Source organism: Lacerta agilis, chromosome 11, assembly GCF_009819535.1.
Source record: "Lacerta agilis isolate rLacAgi1 chromosome 11, rLacAgi1.pri, whole genome shotgun sequence".
NCBI lineage: Eukaryota > Metazoa > Chordata > Lepidosauria > Squamata > Lacertidae > Lacerta > Lacerta agilis.
Genome location: NC_046322.1, coordinates 25,131,168 through 25,152,123, shown reverse-complemented (window position 1 = coordinate 25,152,123; position 20,956 = coordinate 25,131,168). Strand labels below are relative to the sequence as shown.

The following is a 20,956-nucleotide window of genomic DNA, read 5'->3' as shown; positions in this document are numbered from 1 at the left end:
AGGGGGGGGGAGCCTCTCCTAGAGCACAGGGTCAGTTCAGTGCGCAGAAAAGGGGGCGGGAGAAGCAGCAGTCAATGCCGTGCTCAGATCTTCCGATAAAAGATCTTATCGTGCAACCCAGTATCGTGGGATCATGGGAATAAAGTTGACAAAATGTACAATTTACAAAAAACTAAGGATCACTGAGGACTGCTTCACACATTACTTTTTAGGTGTACATTTAAATCTATTGTGTGAATAAAACAAACACGTGTCTGGATAAAAGTGTGTCATACAGGGGCTACATAACTAGCGCATAGACCCTGGTTAGTGAACGGAGGGTGGGGGCTCGGTAATTTCTGGTGGGGCTAGCCTTTATGGCTCTCTTGTGTGCTTTGAATGCCTAAAAGGGGTCGTTTTAATTCCCTTGTGTAAATGAGACGTAGCAAACAACATCCAGAAATCACATATCACCCCTTGCTTTTCAATGCATTAGAGCCGTTCACACATTCAGTTGTCAACCCGGGTTTGCTGCTACGTAACATGTGGAACGACCATGCTACTACGTTGTTATTCTTACAATTACCACCGTGCCATTTTTTTTCCGCACACTGTCAAGCCCATCCAAGTTTGCACCCAAGTCGTGCCTGCGGGAATAAACCCCAGGCTGGGCTGGGGTCGCCCGCTTGCCCTTGCTTTGCTCCTTCCCTTCCCCGTTCCCTCTTGTTTAAGCGGACTCGAGAGATCCTTTAACGTTCCCAGGGTTGCGGAGGTTTTTCCCAGTGACACGAGCCCATCCGGAGCCAAGACTCCCTTTTCCTCCATCTCAGTAGAGCTGCTTTAAAACAGCACACGCATCCGGGCCAGAAGGAAGGAGAGAAGAAGCACGAGGCGCGCGGGAGACACGCGAGACTCACCCCCCCCCCCATTCATTATGAAGCACTTTAAGGAGTGCGAGCGGGGTGGGGGGGGTGAGGAAGTTTACATTGCCTCGAGCCCCCTGCGGCTTTTCTTTCGCCCCCTCGCCTGTTACCCTGATTGTACCTCCGCGTCCCCCTCCCCCTCCACGTGATGGGCCCGACATGCGCAGCAGCGCCAGGGGCGCCTGAGGCACATTTGCAGACTGACGTCAGTGTGCACAACCTCTCAGGCCAAAATAGTCCGCTGCTGCTGCAGCTCCAAACTTGGCTGAAGGCCGGTAGTGAGAAGAGATCTCGAGCTACTTCAACAAAACTTTCTCTCCAGTCTTTCCTGCTCCCTCTCCCCCTTTCCTTCCCTCTCTCCTCCTGATGGTATTCACATAATAGCTCTGCATTGGAAGGGGTGGCCAAGAAGAAAAAAACCCCCATCCCAAATTCAGTCTTTCCCCCTCCTCTCCCCCACTTCCTTTCTACCCCTTTCCCTTCTCTCTCTTCCTCCCCCCCCGCCCCCACTTTTTGGTTGTAAAAGACAAAAATATGCAGGGTGCTTAGATAAGGCTGGATGAATTGATGGCATCCCTTCTCTTGCCTAGTCAGTCCGTTCTCTCAGCTTCCCCTTTTTAGAAAAAAAGTCTATAGAGGATTTCATTCTGCTCTAGAATATAATTCTGGCGTTGGCTTGCCAAGAGGGGAAATCAGAGAGAAGGAATACGGGAACCCTCCAGTGCTATTTCCTATTGTTTGAAACTCACTTTATAGCAGAGCAATTGAAGATGAAAACGGTAAGGAAAGAATTCACTGGACTCTTTGCCTTATGATTTATTTATTTTTATTTTTGTCTCCCGCATAATGGTGCGTTCAGATGTGGAGCTGGGTGGTTTATAATGCACTAGGCGAAGTGGATTTTGAATAATTTCAGAGAAACCTTTGAGCTCTGGGGATTAAAAAGTGGGCGCGGAGGGGGGAGAATTGGGGGGCGCGCGAGGATCTTCTGAGGCAAAGAAGCTTGGTTTAAGTGTACTCTTGAGCAGTGAAAACTTCTGTTTCGGAAGCAAGAAAAAAAGTGGTTGGCAAAATAATGCGAGCCCTTTTTGTTTGTCGGTTCCTTTAAACTCATTGACTTTGCCTCTGCTATTCTAAGCCCATCATTTGGTTGTGTCACGTCAGTGCCTATATAAATGGGGGCGACAAGTGCATATTTTCGTGTGTGCATGCAACTCAAAGGGTCGCATTGATGTAATAGCTGGAGCCCGGATGCTCGACTGAAGGAGAGAGACATTAAGCTCTTAAGAGGCTAATGGGAGAGATGGAAGAGTGTAGCTTTGATTTAGCCCTAGACGCGGAGGGAGTTGCTAGAATCGCAACGCTTACCGAGACGATTGAATCGCTGTGTGTGTGTGTGTGTGTGTCTTTTTTCAAAGGGCTTTTGGGGAAGGGGAGGCAAAGGTGTGTGGCCGGAGGGTGGGTGGGGGACTAACTGGGATCGTGCTCCCGGCTAATGTGTGTCCACTCTCTTGTCTTTGCTAATTTCTTTCATTGTTGTACAAGAGGAGAGAAAAAGAGAGCGCGAGAGTCGATCTCAGACTCTTGTTTTTATTTGGACTGCCTTTGCAACGCATTTGGGCCTCATGCCAAGTGTCTGGGTCACACGCGTTTTATCCAAATAGATTTAGCGCTGCTGTCTGGAAATGGGCTGCTGAATGTTAACTTTAGGATCAGCTCCACCAGAACAGCTACAGACTCTTCCCTGGGGTGGGGGGTGGGGACAGGCGAGGCGGGGGAAGAGGGCTTTTGTTCTTTAGAGTTCTCTCCGAGGGGGTAGATGTAAAATGTTCTTTTGTACTCAGAAGGCATGAATGTGGGCAGGGGGGATCTGATTTAAAAGATTGTTTTTAAGTAGTCTGGACTTTCAGCAGTAAAAATGACAGCTGATCCTTTAGAAAGTTAAGGAGGGGGGGGGGAGAGAGGAGGAGGAGGGCGGCACAAAGTTTTACAGATAACTTGACTTTTGCCCTCCTCCCCACCCCCATCCTTCACCACCCAGGTGGCAGCTGATCTGGCGAGTTGCATTGCAAGTGAGAGAGGAAGCAGCAGCAGCAGCGCTTTTATTCCTGTCTTGCTGCTCATTCGCGATGCAATCCTGCGTGTGCTTACTTGGGAATAAGCGCCATTAAGCTCAATGGAACTTGCTTCCTAGTAATCATACGTTAGGCTGCACACGCCCACACCTCTTTCCCCTTTGTGTTGGCTCCGTTGCTTAGCTAATTATTTAAAGGCCGTGAAAAGGAGCCCTAGACTCCAAAAACCTTCGTTTGTTTCTTTTCTTAAAAATAAAATAAAAAATCTAGTGCGCCCTTCAAATCAGGCGTTTTTGCGTGTGGTGCTTTGTCTCTGTGCAACAGCAGCTCTTTAAAAACCTGGTGTGGGAGAAGCGACGCAAAGAAGCCAATACCTGTGATTGATAGGACACCCACTTCCCCTCCTTGCCTGTCGTCGCTTTTGCCTTAGCAACCCCTCGTAGTCCCAGGGATCACTGGCCGCTTCTCGGGAGTCCTGCCCATTCAAGACGTCTCTCTCTCCCTCTCCGCCCCCCCCCCCCCGCTCACTCCTTGCCAGGAGAGGCTCTGTGACTTGCATGAGAGCAGCCAGGGCGGTGGGGGATGGGCCGCGGCTGCATCTTTCTCCCTCGCGCGCTCTGTCAATATGGAACGGGGAGCTCCCGCCAAGCAATATATTTCGCCTCTTGCCCCGAGGCTTGGCTGCCAGATGCCCATGTGTGTCTGTGAAGGCCGCTTCACCTGAAGACCGCTCTGAGGGAGCTGCAGCAGACATTGCCCAGAAGTAAAGGAAACGGGTCTTTATCCCTTGGATGAGCAAGCAAGGCTGGCAGGCAACACTTTTGGGTTTGGTTTGCAAGGCGAGGCGGCGACCTTCACTTTTGCTCCGTTTTCGTTTTGCATTTTTATGTTGTGTGAACCGCCCTGTGATCTTCGGATGGAGGGCGGTATACAAATTAACAACAACAACGCCTGATACAGGCAAGCTCTCTCCCTCCCCCCTCCCTCCCCCCCCCCCCGGCGTCCTCTCTCCCGGGAGCGGATGTATTTGCAGGAGTTTTTTGCGGCTTAACGCCAGGCCATTAGTGGGCCACAGGTGCTACCGCCAGAGCCGAGTAATGTCTGAGCAAACATTGCCCTGGGAGATAGATGATGCGGCTGGAGAATGAGACTCATTGAAAAGAGCGGCGGCTGCTGTTGGTGCCGGCGGCGGCGGCGGCGGAAAGCCGATGGGTTCAGTTTCTCTGCTGCTGCTGCCTTTGGAGGCAGGCCCAGGGCCGGCGGTGGTGGCTGACTGAGCTGCAGGCGCTGTACCGTTGCCAAGGCTCCGGCGGGAGAAGGAAGGGAGGCCGTTTGCAGGCGGCGGGAAGGAGCCTGCGAGCACAGGCTCTTGCTGCTGCTACCTGTTTGCACCAAGAGGCGACTTGAGTTAGGTTGCCGGGGTTGGAAGGGTCGGCCAGGGTTCAGAAATCTGTCCTCAGTACCTTGAAATATGTGAAATAATGATCAAAAGGGTGTTTCTGCCCATGTGCAGGGTGTCATTTCTCTCACCATGGAGCAGCTGCAGGCTGTTTTCTTTTTCCCACCCCCCACCCCACTAAGTTAAGGATTAACCATTAAGAAGTAGAAAGGCAAAACAGTGGTACCTTTAATAATAAATATTAAAATTTAATAAATAATGCCTTTATTGCCCTAAATATGGGTAGAGCTCAGTTGGTAGAGGACATCCTGAATTCTCTAGGTGCAGCTGGGAAAGGCTTATGGCTGAATCTCTGGTGAGCTTCTGTTGGTCAGTACCTACAATACTGAGCCAGATGGACCAGCATGGGACAGCTTCATAGGACCAGTGTAAACGTCACAAAGTCATGAGCAAGCTTTCATGTTGTCCATCAGGAAAGCTATTGAGCAAAATAAACAGAGACGGGTGGGAGAGAAAAAAAACGGAATTATGTTTTACTTCTAAGCCTGCAGTTCTTGAGATAGAGTGTAGAAGGAGTCATAGAATTGTAGAGTTGGAAGGAACACCGAGGATCATCTAGCCCAACCCCCTGCAATGCAGGAATATGCAGGTGGCCCTTAAGGGGACTGAACCCAGGACCTTGGTGTTATTGGCACCACATTCTAAATAGCTGAGTTAACGGGAAAGAGTAGTCGTACAGACATAATTGGATTAGGCTCAGTGGGCGCAGGGCATATCCTTGGGTATTGGGGCAAAAATGAAGCAATTCACCCTTTGCTGAAAATATGAAATCTGGTTCTGTCTCCAGCCATTTCCAGGAGAGACAGATTACCTGAGTGAGAGCTATTTTTGACCCAGTTCTTAGTCAAAAAGGCTTATACTCTAAAATACATGATGATGGCACACAGTGATGGGGAGGGAGAAGGGAAAAAGCGAGCTCAGCATCAGTTATTACACTATAGCCAGCAGGACTTGGAAGCATGTTCAGTGCTTTTTTGTCCCAGTGAGGCTAGGAGCCATCTGGACTTTTTTCATTCCGAGCAGGATTAGAAGCTGTTTGGACCCTGATCTTCCTAGCAATTTCTCTTCTCTATCCCACCTCCTGGCTAGCTGTGTGAAAAATTGTAGGTCTTTCTTGCAGCACTTGAGCTTTCCTGGTGGTCTCCCATCAAGGTAATCCAGCTTGGTTTAGTTTCCTAGCCTTGGGTGGTATGGCCAGAGGTGTCTGAGATTAGGGGCCCCTGTCCAAGTACAAGAACAAGCCATGGGGGGAAGCCAGACTACGTGAGAGAGTAGGGCTTGGGTAGTCTGAGACCTTGAGTCCCTGTCCTACCCACAGCATTTTTCTTGATAGGTAGCCCTGAGGCTGGGAAGCCTGGTCTACCTGGTTAATTTGGGCACAGGTACCTGAACTAACAGGACATGGGTGGCGCTGTGGTCTAAACCACAGAGCCTAGGGCTTGCCGATCAGAAGGTTGGTGGTTCAAATCCCTGCGACGGGGTGAGCTCCCGTTGCTTGGTCCCTGCTCCTGCCAACCTAGCAGTTTGAAAGCACATCAAGTGCAAGTAGATAAATAGGTACCGCTCCGGTGGGAAGGTAAACGGCGTTTCCATGCGCTGCTCTGGTTCGCTAGAAGTGGCTTAGCCACATGACCCGGAAGCTGTCTGCGGACAAACACCGGCTCCCTTGGCCAGTAAAGTGAGATGAGCGACGCAACCCCAGAGTCGTCCGTGACTGGACTTAACAGTCAGGGGTACCTTTACCTTTACCTGATCTAACAGTGGACAGTAAGTCCAGTTGGAGCAGGCTGGTCTGCTGGTGGGATCCTTCTGATGGCATGTCTCTTGGACTGGCTTGGTTCTGGCACTTCTCTGGAAACGAAGCATTTGTTCAGTGGCTGCCAGCCCTTCAAAGTTTCCCTGTGCAGGAAGGAGAAGGGTGAGGAGGACCAGAGATCCCTTTGCATGGTCTCTATCATTGCAAGCTTTCTAAAATAGTTATCCGCTGCAGTAGGAAACTGAGGTGAATGTCAGTGTAACTATATCATGTCCTCGCCACTGCTAATATATTTATAGCATTTTAATTGTAGCATGTTGAAGGAGAAGAAAGGCAGGTTTGTGCTAGTCAGGAAAGGCTGCTAAACCAATCACCTGCACCTCCACAGAGTTCCCCTGTGCACTATTTATTGCTGCTTTTCTTCACCTAGACTTTACTATTCCAGAGAGGCTTTTTCCATTAGGCACATGACGATTGGATTTACATATGTGTTAAAAATTAATCCAGATGAACACTTGCTGCTCTCTCTTTTTTCTTAAATAGAAAAACCGGGTTTAGGCACAGAAACTGATTTGGTAGCCCTGCATGATTACCTTTGTCATGAGAGAGACAGGGGAAACATGTCCTTGTTAATTCTCGACTTCCCAGCAGCTTTCAATACCATCGACCATGGCATCCTTCTGGAGCGGCTGTCTGAGTGGGAGTGGGTGGCACTGCTTTGAGGTGGTTCTGGTTCTGCTTGGATGGTTGCTCCAAGATGCTTGGTGAGTGTTTTTCAGCCCCATGGAGCCTTCAGTGCGGAGTTTCTCAGGGCTCAGTTTTCTCCCCTATACTATTTAACATCTACATGAAATGGCTGAGTGGGGTCATCCGGAGTTTGAATATCAATACTTTGGAATACATCGGTTGTGACTGGTATCTTCACCTAGAATAGAATCAGAAAAGAACTGTTTGAGATTCAACAAACCTTTCTGAAATGCTTTATATGGCTTAGTTTAGTTTAATAAGATATTTAAAGAGAAACTTCAGAGTTAAAGACTTCAATCCTAGGTGTGGAGATTCAAGGAATAAGGCATATATATTTAACAGTAAAGTTGGTTACCCATACACACACTTTATACACACATTTGTACCCACACATAAACATACTGTGCATGCAAAAAACACTTGCTCAGTAAAAAGTAAATTCGGTCTGCTGCTGATGTAATAATGACTGGGTAGAATTCTGTAGCCCTTTTGTGAAGAGAGCCAGACTGCATAGTAATGTAATAGTCCCTTCTGGTATTAAAATATATGAATGAAAATGCTGAAAAACCCAACTAATTCCAACAGCTGCAAGATTGTCTCAACCAAAATTAGGCCACCTGCTTGCAAAATACTGGGACTCACCAGTGTTTCCATGCTTCACAGGTGGACAAGTCTTATTTTATATAGACTAAGAACATGTGCGTACTGTGGTATATGGTGCAGCTTTAATGTATTCACATGATTATGCATTTTGCAGAGCCATTTGATGCTGTTTGCTGTATACCTTGAGCCCCAGAAACCTTGGCCTCAACCCAGAGAAAGTCACAACTTAAGGCCTGTTGAGATTCAAGGTGTGTGTGTGAGGGGGGAGTTCTCATTGATCTGAAGCAGACTTTGTTTTGGGCAAGCCTTGAGTGCATGAAGATTTTTAGAGTGGGGTTGAGTGGAAATCCTGCCTTTTATTCTGTACTCTTTGAAATTAAGATTATTAGTGTTCCAGTCTTAGTGCTGTGTTGTTTAGTGCTGGACTTGGTTATAGAATCTTAGAGTTGGAAGGATCCCAAGGGTCATTTAGTCCAACCCCTTGCAATGCAGGAATCTCAGCTAAAGCATCCATGACAGATGGCCATCTAACCTCTGCTTAAAAACCTTCAAGGAAGGAGAGTCCACCACCTTTGTGGGAGTCTGCTCCACTGTCGAACAGCTCTTACTGTCAGAAAGTTTTTTCGTGTGTTTAGCTGGAATCTCCTTTCTTGTTACTTGAAGCCATTGGTTCGACTCCTACCCTCCAGTGCAGGAGAAGACAAGCATGTTCCCTTTTCCATGTGACAGCCCTTAAGATATTTGAAGATGGCTATCATATCTCCTCTCAGTCTCCTCTTTTCCAGGATAAACATACCTAGCTCCTTCAAGCGCTCCTTGTAAGGCTTAGTTTCCAGACCCTTGATCATCTTGGTTGTCCTCCTCTGCACACATTCCTTCTTATAAGAAAACTCTTACTTCCGATCTAAGAACTTAGTCCTTAGATTGGTGGTAATAGATCCTTTCCCCTAACATCACATGATGTTAAGTAACTGACAGGTGGGTATAGTTTGCCCATGGCCTCATGACCAAATTTAGAGGCCCAGTGGGCTGGAGGTTCCCCCACTGCAGTCCTAGAATCTGACTACTAATATGCCCTATATATCAGAATCCAAAAAACCAGATGCCACAATTATAGCAAGTCCAGTGCAGGTGTCTGGAACACTGTTTCATCTACAGGTAGGTAGCCGTGTTGGTCTGCCATAGTCAAAACAAAATAAAAAATAAAAAAATCCTTCCAGTAGCACCTTTTTTATTTTTTATTTTGTTTTGACTGTTTCATCTGTATTGGATGAGTTTCAGCTGCTTTGGTCTGAAAACACACATAGGTTGCTTTGAAAAAGTGGAGCTACGAGCTGCCCTCTTGAGCCTTGCCCATCTTGGCTTCTTAGAGCTAGCCAAAGGAGATTGACTGGGTGGGACCTTTGAGTGATTATTGCTTCATTTGAGAATAGGGAGATACCATCTGTCTTGAAGGAGACAGTGGCGTGTCCTCTCCTTGAGAGAACTTCTCCGGACCCATAAATGTGAAACAACTATTGCCCAATGGCAAATATCCTCTTTTGGGGCAAGGTGCTTGAGAAGGTGACAACGGTCCACCTTAAGGCATGCTTGGAGGAAACTGATTATCTGAATCAATTTCAGTCTAGCTTCGGGCCTAGTCACAGCACTGAAACTGCCTTGGTTGCCCTTGTTGGTGTTGGTTGGGAGAAGGATTTTTTTCTTTTTGAGATTTCACAAAATTCTTTTAACCTTCTTACCTAAGTAGTGATTGCAACCAGGTTTTTGACATTACCTATAGCACACATATTTGAAACTTGTTCCCTTTTTCTGTGATTTGCCTTACCCTTTGTGAAAGGGTGTGTCACAGGAAGAGGGCTATGTATTGCAAATGCAGTTGAACTACATTCACTTGCACTACTAACCATGTGTAGTTGATGTACTGGGGCAGAATGTGAATGGGAGTTGGTACCCAAAGACACCTTTGTTCACTTTACACTGCACACAACAATTTTTAAAAAATACTTTAAAAGGCATGCACTGCTTTTCAAATGGGTAACAAGGCAGCATACCACATAATACCAAAAACATAAAAAGTTCATTAAAATACAATGAAGCAGCAGACTTGGAATCACTGAGCAGAAAAATAAATTAAGATCCAGTAAATGCTCAGGCAGACATACTGTATATTCTGGTGTATAAGACTACTTTTTAATCCAGGAAAATCTTCTCAAAAGTTGGGGGTCTTATACGCCGGATGGAGAATCTGCGGTCGAGTATATCTCAAACTCTATATTTTAACTGGAAAAGTTGGGGGTTGTCTTATACGCCAGAAGATACGGTAAATGTTTTTGCTCTAAAAATGAAGCCTCACAACTGTTTGGTGCAGCACTATTTAAAACACACTGCATGTGCAAAGATGCCTGGTAACAAGGCAGCAGTCCTCAAACATGTCACCAGTGCCACCCTCTGACTCAGGCCAACATCTTTTAACATAGCTGTCAAGTTTCGGATTTGAAAATAAGGGATCAGCAGTCTCACTTATCCCGGGGACAGTCACATGTCAGTGGTGGGCGGAGCCAGAAGCAAAAGTGGGCGGAGCAGCAGAGCAAAGGAGGGCAGCCATGTGCTCTGCGCGATGGAGCCCCATCATCTTCTTGTCTGATCCCATCAAAACAGGACAGGAAGCAGCAGCTGCTCAAAGGCAGCCAGGCTCCGCCCGCCAGCTAACCCTATTGGCCGGCTGAGGGGCTCGGCGGCAACGGATAGGGGCTGATGCAGGGGGAGGAATACACCCACCTGTAAGCACGGGAAATGGCTCCCACTTGCTTTGAGGGCTGAGGCTTTTCTCTCCAAGTAGGCGAGGTCTTCCCACCCAGTCCCTGGCCAGCAGGGGAGGAGCTGCTTCCATTAAAAACGGGAAATTTAAGGGAAATAAAAAAATAAGGGAAAGCAGCGGGAAACTGCTTGAAATAAGGGAGAATCCCAGGGAAAATGGGATACTTGACAGCACTGCTTTTAAACAAAATATGTATGCAGAAATGGTACCTTTAAAATGTTGATATAAGGAAGATGGCAACAGTAGCTGTATCATGCTGGGGCCTAACAAGAAAAAGTGGGCAGCAGAGGCCCAGAGCATATGGATTGGCCAGAGAAGGAATAAGAGCAGAATCAATATATTTTTCCTGGAATTTGGAACACCCATGTTTGAACACCATAGGGCCCACAACTTTGATACTTCTCATCATTCTGTGTAGCATTGTTGGGAAATGCCAAGAGTTAAGACTGCTTATAAAATCCTGAGTCAACTCTCTTGTATGCATGCATGATGTAATGGTCTATAATTCCTACTCTCTTGAGAATGAACATTATGCCATGGTCTTTAATTATCACACATAATTGCATTTTAATCACTGTTTCTGCCACGTACTTCCTGTGTTGATAGAGGGTGATTCTCAACCCACACGTGGCCCCTTTGGCTCTTGTGTTCTTCATTTGTTCAGTTTTGTTGATGAGCTGAAAGAAAACTTGTGTTACTGAAGGGTAACACAGCTGCATTTATGACTGACAGCAGGGGGGCTCTGATAATAAAGGATGCTTTAAATTTTTAGGCAAGAAACAAAACAAAATAATGTGACTCACTAGCCCTTATGACAAACAAAAAAATAATAGGGCAATCTGAACTTTTAATGAGCTTTGGTACTTGTAAAATGTTGAGGAAGGTGGTCCTATATTAGTGACTCTTGGTGAGAAAAATGGGCAATGAGTTGTAGCTCTCATGGAGAGACTACGGAAAACATGTGCAGGGAATAAGAAACACACAAACATATTGATCTAGGAAGTGAAAATATGCTTGTCTGTCAGGTAATTCTAACGGAAAGGGGAATTTATTTTCACTGAGCATATAAATATATATATGGCTAAATTAAAAATCAAAATGGTTGGCATCTATCTGTCTCAGGAGACAATGGAAGAGTGCACCTTTGGTACAAAAATCAAAATAAATTAACTAATATCTGTGCCAAATCCTTCATTCAAGCTCACGTTACAGGAAGAAGAATGTTAAGGGCTGTATGTGGTGGGAATCTTGGGAGGCTGGAGAGTCTTGTTGTGGTCTGCCCTTGTAGTACCACAAGCCAGGCATTGTATTCTGGTGGGAACAACACAGAGCTACAGGTAGGGGACCAGCTGGATAGCATTGACAAAGGGAAGGTCAATGGCACTTGTTTGATTTGGTATTGCAAATCATTGTGACCTCATCCATCACTCTGGACCAGCATACAGAATAGTTTTTGTGGGGAGGGGAGACAAAACTAGAGGAGTAGAGCAATAAGGATTTCCTTGCTCAAGGCTGTATCCCTGGGCAACAAATTACCGGTAGAAGGGCCAGATGTGAGACTTGCTGATGCAAGTAGAGATGGACAGAAGCCAAGCTAGAAATTCTGACTGTAAACCTTTGCTGTAAGATGAACGAAGTGAATCACCCATAGGAAAGTGCATCTTTTCTTGGCAGCAACCCGAAATAGCAGCAACATCCAAAAGTTCAACCAGTAATATTGTTGCTCTTGGAAAAATATATATGGCTAAATGGCCAGGATCTGGGAGCACTTACCAGTGGTAGGATGGTAGAACAAACCAAACTAATGAACTGCGAATGCTCTTTGGTCACTAACTTACGTAGGTACAGGAAACAAGAACCTAGGTGAGGGTCAGCTATACCTGCTCCAGGGAACCAATAGAGCCAATATAGAACTTAGAAAGGCTTCATAGTCCAGTGAGGGTGGGGTGTGTGCTGTACCTCTGCTAGAGTTTGTGGCTTTGCACCTGGCATTCCAACCAGTTACATAAATTGTCTCTGAACCTATCATTCAGAGGCAGAGAACACCAGATGCAAATTGCCACTCATCTTTAGTTAATTTCCCTCTGAGCAGTATCTGAACTTCTGTAGTTCTGCTTCATAAAGCAGTAAAAGAGAATTAAACACGGACAGGACAGCAGATCAAAACTCCAAGAGTTAATCAGAAAAATGCCTGCCAGAATCAATGAGGTGATGGAAGGTCTTAAGGAGCTAATAGAAAGGCATCAAGGAGCATTTCACAACCTGGGTACCGCCATGAAAAGGGTTTTCTTTCATATCCCCACCAAACATAGCTCAGATAGAGTTTTCCTGGTTGATTGGAGGGGAACAGACAAGTTTATATCAGAGGAGACAGCGCTTCATTCTCCTAGTGCTGGTAAGAAGGCAGGGAAGCAGCTGACACTTCTAAATGTGCTCTGTGCACAGAAACGTTGTTTACCCCAACCCATTTTCATATGTCCCCCCATCTTCATTTCTGACATTGTTGACTGCAAGGCATGACCTTTCTGTTAAGAAAGGATTTTTAGTATAATTTTACATGCATTGTTTTAACATTTTCATTGTTTTGTTTTGACTACAAGTAGATGCACATTCTCAAGTCTCAGGCAGCTGTTAAGTATTAGCACAAAATATTTGGAGACCAGCATTTTGAGAGAAACAAAACAAAATCACAATTTTTATGCTGTGTAAGGGCCAACCATTTATAATGTGGCCATTTCCTAAAAACTTTAAAATGTGTACTTGTCACTGCAGATGCAACAACTTTCATGCGCAGTAATTTTTTTGATAACATTTGTGGTTTCATGGGTTTTTATGAACTGTATAATTTGAAATGCCGAACTCGTTTTTCTGCTACCAATGATCAACGAGAATTTTGCATGAATAAAGTATGCAGGATACAGTCTTGTAAAACAGTAATAATGAGATCAGAAATTATATATTATTTTGCCGGAAGATATGGTATTTTGCTTGTCCCGGATTTTTCTTTTGACTATTGACACATCATGCTCTCTTCTTCGCAGCTGAAATCAATGTAGACTTTTAAGTTTAGACTTAAATGGGAGTGCAAAATTTCCCCCAGTATTTGTGTACAGGTCATAGGTATGGAGTTCAGCTTACTAAACTTGAATATGGTGCAGGGATGCTTTGCAGAGCACTATGCTGACAGGAAAGGGTGGAATTAGTGTGGCCATTGATAATAATATGATGATACAGTAGTGGGTGTACTACTATATGTATTTACTGTTCTCAGCATTGCTCTCCTTCCTTCTCCATGTGCAGCACACATACTCAGGTGTGTGCTGCACATGGTCGCTCAGAAGTTGTTCACCCTCCTGGATTTAGGCCTTCCTGTCTTCTGAGCAGGCCCTGACACAAGTTCCATCTCCTGGAAGGACTAGGCTCTAGAAGGAGCATGACATTTTCTGCGACAGTCCTGATGCTCAGGAACTTTCTTCCAAGAATGGGTCATTCAGCCTTGGTCTTGCTTGGCATGGGAAGGGAAAAAAAATCCTTCTGCCCAAGCACCCAGCAATTTTGGATGTGGGACATGGCTGGATAGGGGAGCTGTTGGCAAGTGGCTGGCATCTCCTGACTGGAGCAATGCACTAGTCTTCCTGAAGAGCAGGGACTTATCAGGATGCAGCCTTTGGCCTTTGAGGAGTTTGGGAAGGGTTGGCAGAGCAACACCATAGTGGTTGTTAGGTTTTTCTCTGCTTACTCTGAACCTCCAGTAACCTCCTCAACAGCTCTAGAAAATAGCCTAGTGAACCTCCAAGGTCTTTAGCTCCTCAGGGTAAAAAGAGATCCTTTTCCTGTCATAGGCTGTCTTCCCTCATGGGCTCTCACCTTGGACAACCCATACAAAATGAAAACTAAAGAAGACTGATGTATTTAGATGTCTGAGGATGTTGAAAATTCTGTCTACTGTATTTTTTAAAAAAATTAATACTGAATGAAACTGATTTTCAATGTTATCTATGCTTTCCAGGTAAAGAAATGGACAACAGTTGTTTGCTATTCACTTTAACTCCTCATTGACATGTGAAGGACTTATTTTTTAATTACTTTTGGACTGAAAATGTCTGCAGACACAGAAAAAAGTATATTATTCCAAAACGCCTATCAAGAAGTGGAACCACAAATAGCTAATCCTGAAGAAATCTAATAAACCTTGGTTATGGTGCAGTGCTGGAGTGGAGTTAAAGCTGTAGCACATAGGTAGCCCACTTCTTCTAAATTATGGAAATTTTGTGGAAGATGTTGACCTGGATTTTGTGCTTAATTATGGTTTTGTCAGAATTTCACGGTGACAACAGGCTTTCGTATAGTTCTCAAGGTAGGGTTCCAACTTTTTAAGCTACCGTCTTTTGACACTTATTCAGTTAATCAGTTTTCTTTAACATTTATATTAATACTCATTAATATAATATTTATGGTGTACAAATTTTAGTTATTCTCTGTGGGAGTAAAATTGGAAGATACCGGTACTTTTTATTTTATTATTTAAGCATTGTGTTTAACTCTTAACACTTTAGTCTCTGTTAGCAAATTGAAAAGTCAGTACAGTATTTTAATTTATTACTTCATAATAAAGAAATTACCAAATTAAAATATTGCTGAAGTAACTGAAGTAATTTAGTTAGAACAAAATAAATAATGAATTACTTGCTTTTTGCCTGTTCATTAAAAATGTGAAATCTACATGCTGAAATCTAGGGTCCTGTGTGCACTGCAGTATATATCTTCAGTCCCACTTTGTGCAGGTTCTTCCATTAATTTAAATGGAAATAGCAGCCTGTATAGGCCTACTTCTTCAATGCAAGTTAAAATAGGAATCCTTTCTGGCAGTGGGAGCTGTGCATGGACTGAAGCTTGTGCATCCTTATCTGATTGTTCAATCAGGGCGCTAACCCAGCTTGTGCTCTTTTAAAATTAGTGGAGCTCACTGGTATTGAACTGTGCCCTTTGACATTTACAACATGATTCTTTCCATGCTAATCATTTTTTCTATTGCTGGCGTGTGTGTGTACAGGGTGAGTCCTTTAAAAGAGGCCCCGTGGATACAGAGTACACATGTTCCATGGGGCCTCTTTTAAAAGAATCACCGTGTGTGTGTGTGTGTGTGTGTATCTCAAATCGCAAATCATGAAGTAGGCAAATCATGAAATAGGCCAGACATTTAGCTAACATAAAATGAATGAGTGGAATGTATATTTTAAGATCAGATTAATATATTTTTTTCTGTTAGAAAGTGGTTATTTTCTTTAGTAAAGTAATTTTGTTTATTAATATGTTCACATGAACATGAATTTTGACAGTGCTTGGATATAGCAAAATGTGGATAATGTTGTACTACTCCTTCTTGTGTCCTGTTATATTTTCTTCTCTTTTATGGCCATTTCTTGGACTGATTTACCATGTGGTTTCAAAGAGGAATTCCTGTCTTACCTTGAACACTACCAACTAACAATCCCAATAAGGGTTGATCATAATGGAGCCTTCCTCAGCTTTACTGTGAAAAATACTAAGCCCTCCAGGAGAAAGAAGAGGAGTACAGAACATTATGACCAAGAACTGGCAGTATCTAAATTATTTTTTAAACTTTCTGCCTATGGCAAGCACTTTCATTTAAACCTGACTCTCAACACAGATTTGGCCTCCAAACACTTCACAGTAGAATACTGGGGGAAAGACGGGCCTCAGTGGAAACATGACTTTTTAGACAACTGTCATTACACGGGATATTTACATGGCCAGCATGGTACAAGTAAAGTAGCGTTAAGCAACTGCAACGGTCTGGTAAGTTCACATTATGTATTCTAGCATGTTGGTATTCTTGAGTCTTTAAATTTACAGCATCTCTCCGTTCACACTATTATATCTCTATTATTATTATTATTATTATTATTATTATTACTATTATTATTAGGATTATGGCTATATAATGGGCATATGTTTGAACAGGGGAACTTGAGGGCTGTCTATAGGGAAGAGGCTCCTGATGGATGTTAGCTCTAACACAAAGGGTGATCCCATTAGGACAGGGCTGAATGGGTTGTTAAATGACAAAGGGCACAGGTGAGCAGGCATTCCAATATAGTCTTGTTGCATAGTTGCAAGACAGTCACAGAGAGTCCATAGCTAATCAGAACTCACACCAGATGAAAGAGGTGTTCACTGCGGGGAAAGCTGGAAACTTCTCCTAGGAAATTTAATCCAGTTCTGGAGGAAGATGCTTGCTGGAGCAACCTGTTTTGTTAATGGCCAAATGGAGGCTTAGATTTGCTTGCATTAGATATGGCAATGGCTGTGGGAACTAATTAGGCATGCAGTTATGTTGCAGATAATGCAAAGGTACAGTATCATCCATGACTGCTGCTATGAAAGGAGGATTGGCTTAAACCACCTCAGCTTCTTCTGATTTACGTGCAGTGGCATTGCACTCATTGCCCAGAGCAAAGCTGAAATAGGCACATAGTTCTGAGGCATTTCAGTTAAACCACGCTTCTCTGTAACACCACTTCATTAGTTGCTGGTGACACAGGGAATAGGCAAGCAGAGTGGTATCCAACATAGCTGTTCTGTTTGCACAAGGTCTTCCTCTTTCACAACAGAACTTCCCCTCTCTCCTCTCCCCATGTGCTCCCCATGCCCCCCATCTGCTCTGGAGCATTGGGGAAAACCCCAGAACAGATGGCAAGGGATTAACTTTCTGGCAATTACAAGAGCAATAGATGTATTTGTCTGGGGGAAGAACAACATGAAGACTGCTTCTTCAATACTCTGAAAATGCAGTAATCCCACAAACTCCAGGGAAACCCATATCTCAGTGGTAGAGTATATGTTTTGTATACAGGAGGCCCCGGGTTCTAAACTCAGCATCTCCTGGTAGGACTGGGAGATATTCCTGTTTGTAATCCTGGAAAGCTACTACCAGTCATTGTAGAAAACAGTGAACTAGATGGACTGACTCAGTATATGGCAAGCATCCAATGCCTGCATTACATGAGCAAAAAAATACAGTGGTGCAAATAAAACAAACAAAAACCTATAGTTGAAAATACCATTCAAAAAGCAACAACTTCTAATTAGTGGACAGGAATTGTAATTAGTTTTAGAAATCTGCATTGACATCTAATTTAGACAACTGTCCAGCGCAGGTACAGTGGTACCTCGGGTTACGAACTTAATTATTTCTGGAGGTCCGTTCTTAACCTGAAACCATTCTTAACCTGAGACATGCTTTCGCTAATGGAGCCTCCCACTGCCACCGCGCGATTTCCGTTGTCATCCTGGGGCAAAGTTCTCAACCTGAGGTACTACTTCGGTGTTAGCAGAGTTTGTAACCCGAAGCGTTTGTAATCCGAAGCATTTGTAACCCGAGGTAGCACTGTAGTAGCTTTTTGATTATGTAATGATTATAATGTGAAATTAGATTAACAGGAATAAAAGTATATCTTTTAGTGGGTGGGATAGTTTAAATTTCTCTTAAGAAAACACTAAGTACTTAAAAGTACAGTTTTCTGATGCTGGTCCATTTGATTAACCAGTTGGAGAAAATCCCTTTTGTTGACAAATGTGAAGAATATGGAGGAAAGCAGAACCATTGCAGTATCAATTGTGATAAATAATAGCAAAAGGTGTACAGTCCAAGCCTACACGGTACTTTTGTAAGCTGTCCAGTTGTTGATTGGAATCTGGGTTGTTTCAGCAGTAAGTCTTATATGGAAAAAGACATGTACAGCTCTACTATAATTCAAGCCTAAAAATAACTCTAGAGTAGTCAGTTACAAAATTATGAAAGAGCACACCATGTTTGGAAACCAACACACTATTCATTACTGTAGTAAACCTTAAAGTGTATCATCATCATCATCATCATCATCATCATCTATGATATGTGGAGATTGTTTCTCTATTCTACATAGAGACACCAGCCATAACTGGATTTCAGTTGCACTTAGGTGTCACAAGGTCTCATTAACTTTATAGAAATAGGATTAGTGATTGGAATTCCTCGGTGTTGGGAATGGGCATGTTTCTGTTGAATTGGCCCTTGTTTCCCTGCAAGGTCAGTCAGGAGGAACTCAGCTGTCTTTAGCTTTCTCTATCACTACTCACAAGCAGGTAGTAACTCCTCACAGCAGGATTAATGGACTGTGATTTACAGTCCTTACAGAACTATGGAAGGAGCAGGACCTGGATAATCTGTTATAGTTAGGTTTGGAAGGGAAGAGGAGAAAGCAAAAAATAAAAATCTGATCTTGTAGCCCAATTCTAAAGACTGCCAGTTCCAGAGAGCTCACACATCAGGCATATACTAGGCAAGCGAAATGGTACACTGTTTCTTTTGAAGAACTGAGGGCCGATCCAGACTTCTGCTTGTCCCACCACTTTCCTCCAAGAGTACATGATCTTTACCACTGAATTAGAGCCTAATAAATTATTATTATTAATAAATTATTATTATTCAGGAAGAGGGCCTTCTCGGTAGTGGCACCTGCCTTGTGGGCAGTCCTGTTTAGGGAAGTTTTTAATGTTTAAAGTTTTATTCTGTATTTAATGTTTTGTTGAAAGCCTTCCAGAGTGGCTAGGGAAACCCAGCCAGATGGGCGGGGTAGAAATAAATTATTATTATTATTATTATTATTATTATTATTAGTGCTGGAGGAGCCAGCTCAGAAACTGACTTAAGCTGAGGTGACTCCCCAGAAAGAGGCTCTTTACTGATAGGAGGGACCAGTGCTGGCAGCATCTCTTTAGGACAGTGGTGGCCAAACTCGGCCCTCCAGCTGTTTTGGGACCGCAATTCCCATCATCCCTGGCCACTGGTCCTGTTAGCTAGAGATGATGGGAGTTGTAGTCCCAAAACAGCTGGAGGGACTAGTTTGGCCACCACTGCTTTAGGAGGTGTGCTATATAATAGGGGCAGGCTGCCTCTTTGATAGCCTGCTTGAAGCTTCTCCAGAATTCAGCTCACTTGATCACTGGTGTCAAGGATGAAAAAGAATATTGCTTCCTCCCAGGGAGTACTAAAACACGGCTGAGTAAAGCTTTCACAGCTCTTCCTAGCTATACACCTTCATTTTGGACCTTAGGCATTTTTCTTTAACCAATTATCATTTTAAAACAGTGCTACTGGTTACGCTTAGATTCTCATTCCTTTCATTTAGTTTGGCTGAATGTGAATACCCCGACTTTGGTTACTGATATTGACATGTCTCTGAGGTACAAGAGATGAATTAAAATTATTGTTTTGTAACTGGTACAGTGAGATGCTGAAATTCATACATTACTTCAGATTTTGTTGTGTTCCTAGCCACAAAGTCCCAGTGTGCTTGATTTCAGCGGTTAATACTGTGAGACAGAGTATAACTGGCCTCTTGTCTCACTAGTGCAGGGGTCTGCAACCTTTGAGACGAAAAGAGCCACTTGGACCCGTTTCCAAAGGAAAAAACAACAACTGGGAGCCACAAAACCATTGCGACATTTAAAACAAATATAACGCTGCATATATTGTTTCTTACCTTAATGCAATAATAATAAATAACGTATAGGAGCCAATGCAAAGTATAATCAGTAAAAACAACAAGAATAAGTTCTTACTTTTTTGCATTGACTCAGGGGCGTACCCAGGATCAAAACTGGGGGGGGTGTGCAAGCCATGGTCGTTCAGGTTGTGACATTTCAGCACGGAAAGGCGAATGAAACCAAAATTTTAGGGAAATTATATATAATTATAGCAGTGCTTTATTACAATTATTTGCTTGGTTTTTTAAAATTTTTATTCTAGTTACATGTCTTATACCAGGGGTGGCCAACTCCCAAGAAACTGTGATCTACTTTCAGCAGTGATCTACCCCCGTTTTTTGGGGTTCAACTCAAAGTTGTTTTTGGGGGTGGGGTGGGAGAGAGGGCTTCCCCCTCTAAGATAGGTTGACAAGCGAACTAAGAAAGAAAGAAAAAGGGGGGGAATTTGGTTTAGAAAGGGAGAGGGAGGGACACAAAGGGAAAGAGAGAAAGGAAGAGACGGGGTAGAAAACAGATGGGGGTGAGAATGGAAAAGTGGGGTGGAAAAAATATAAATTGGGGGTGGGGTGGGGAGAATATCTATTAAAAATATGTAGTAGTTTAAAAAATAAAAATAAAGGGGGGAAATCTTTTTCTTCTTTTTCCTTTTTTGAAAACAAAAACAAAAGGGGAAGAGAAAAGAAAAAGGGGGGATAGAGGGAGAAAAGGGTAATAATAAAAATTCAAATAGAGTGGCTGCAGCAGCTGTGGGGGGTATTTGTTTGTTTTTCGTTTGTTTGTTTGTTTGTTTTAAAAATGGGATTTCCCCCCTTGGATTAAAAAAGGAGGGGAGGAAGAAAAAGAGAGGGGGGGATGTGGGAGAGCAAGGCAAAAAGCCACAAAGCAAAAAACAGGTTTGGGGGGGGAAGGAAAAAAAGAAAAGATATGGGGGGGAATTAGTAATAAAAAATATTTTTAAAATAGTTTTTTTTTAAAAAGAAAAGAAATAAAGTAGGGGGGGGTCGGGGTCTCCCTTTCCACGGGGGTGGCGCCCCGCCGCCATCC

At 43.8% G+C, this 20,956-nt stretch overlaps 1 protein-coding gene across 6 annotated transcripts in view; it reads left to right on the top strand.

Moving 5' to 3' along the window:
• Positions 1 to 1,096: 1,096 nt before the first annotated feature.
• ADAMTS6 (ADAM metallopeptidase with thrombospondin type 1 motif 6) overlaps positions 1,097 to 20,956 on the top strand; it is a 121,649-nt gene continuing 101,789 nt past the window's right edge. For 4 of the 6 annotated variants that reach the window (XM_033163629.1, XM_033163631.1, XM_033163633.1 and 1 more), the window contains exons 1-3: positions 1,098 to 1,681; positions 14,370 to 14,717; positions 15,813 to 16,180. In XM_033163629.1, the coding sequence (XP_033019520.1) occupies positions 14,621 to 14,717; positions 15,813 to 16,180 (465 nt within the window). In that variant the 5' untranslated portion in view covers positions 1,098 to 1,681; positions 14,370 to 14,620. Of the gene's footprint in view, positions 1,682 to 14,369; positions 14,718 to 15,812; positions 16,181 to 20,956 lie in introns of all 6 variants that reach the window. The other 2 variants (XM_033163630.1, XM_033163635.1) reach the window with 2 other exon arrangements.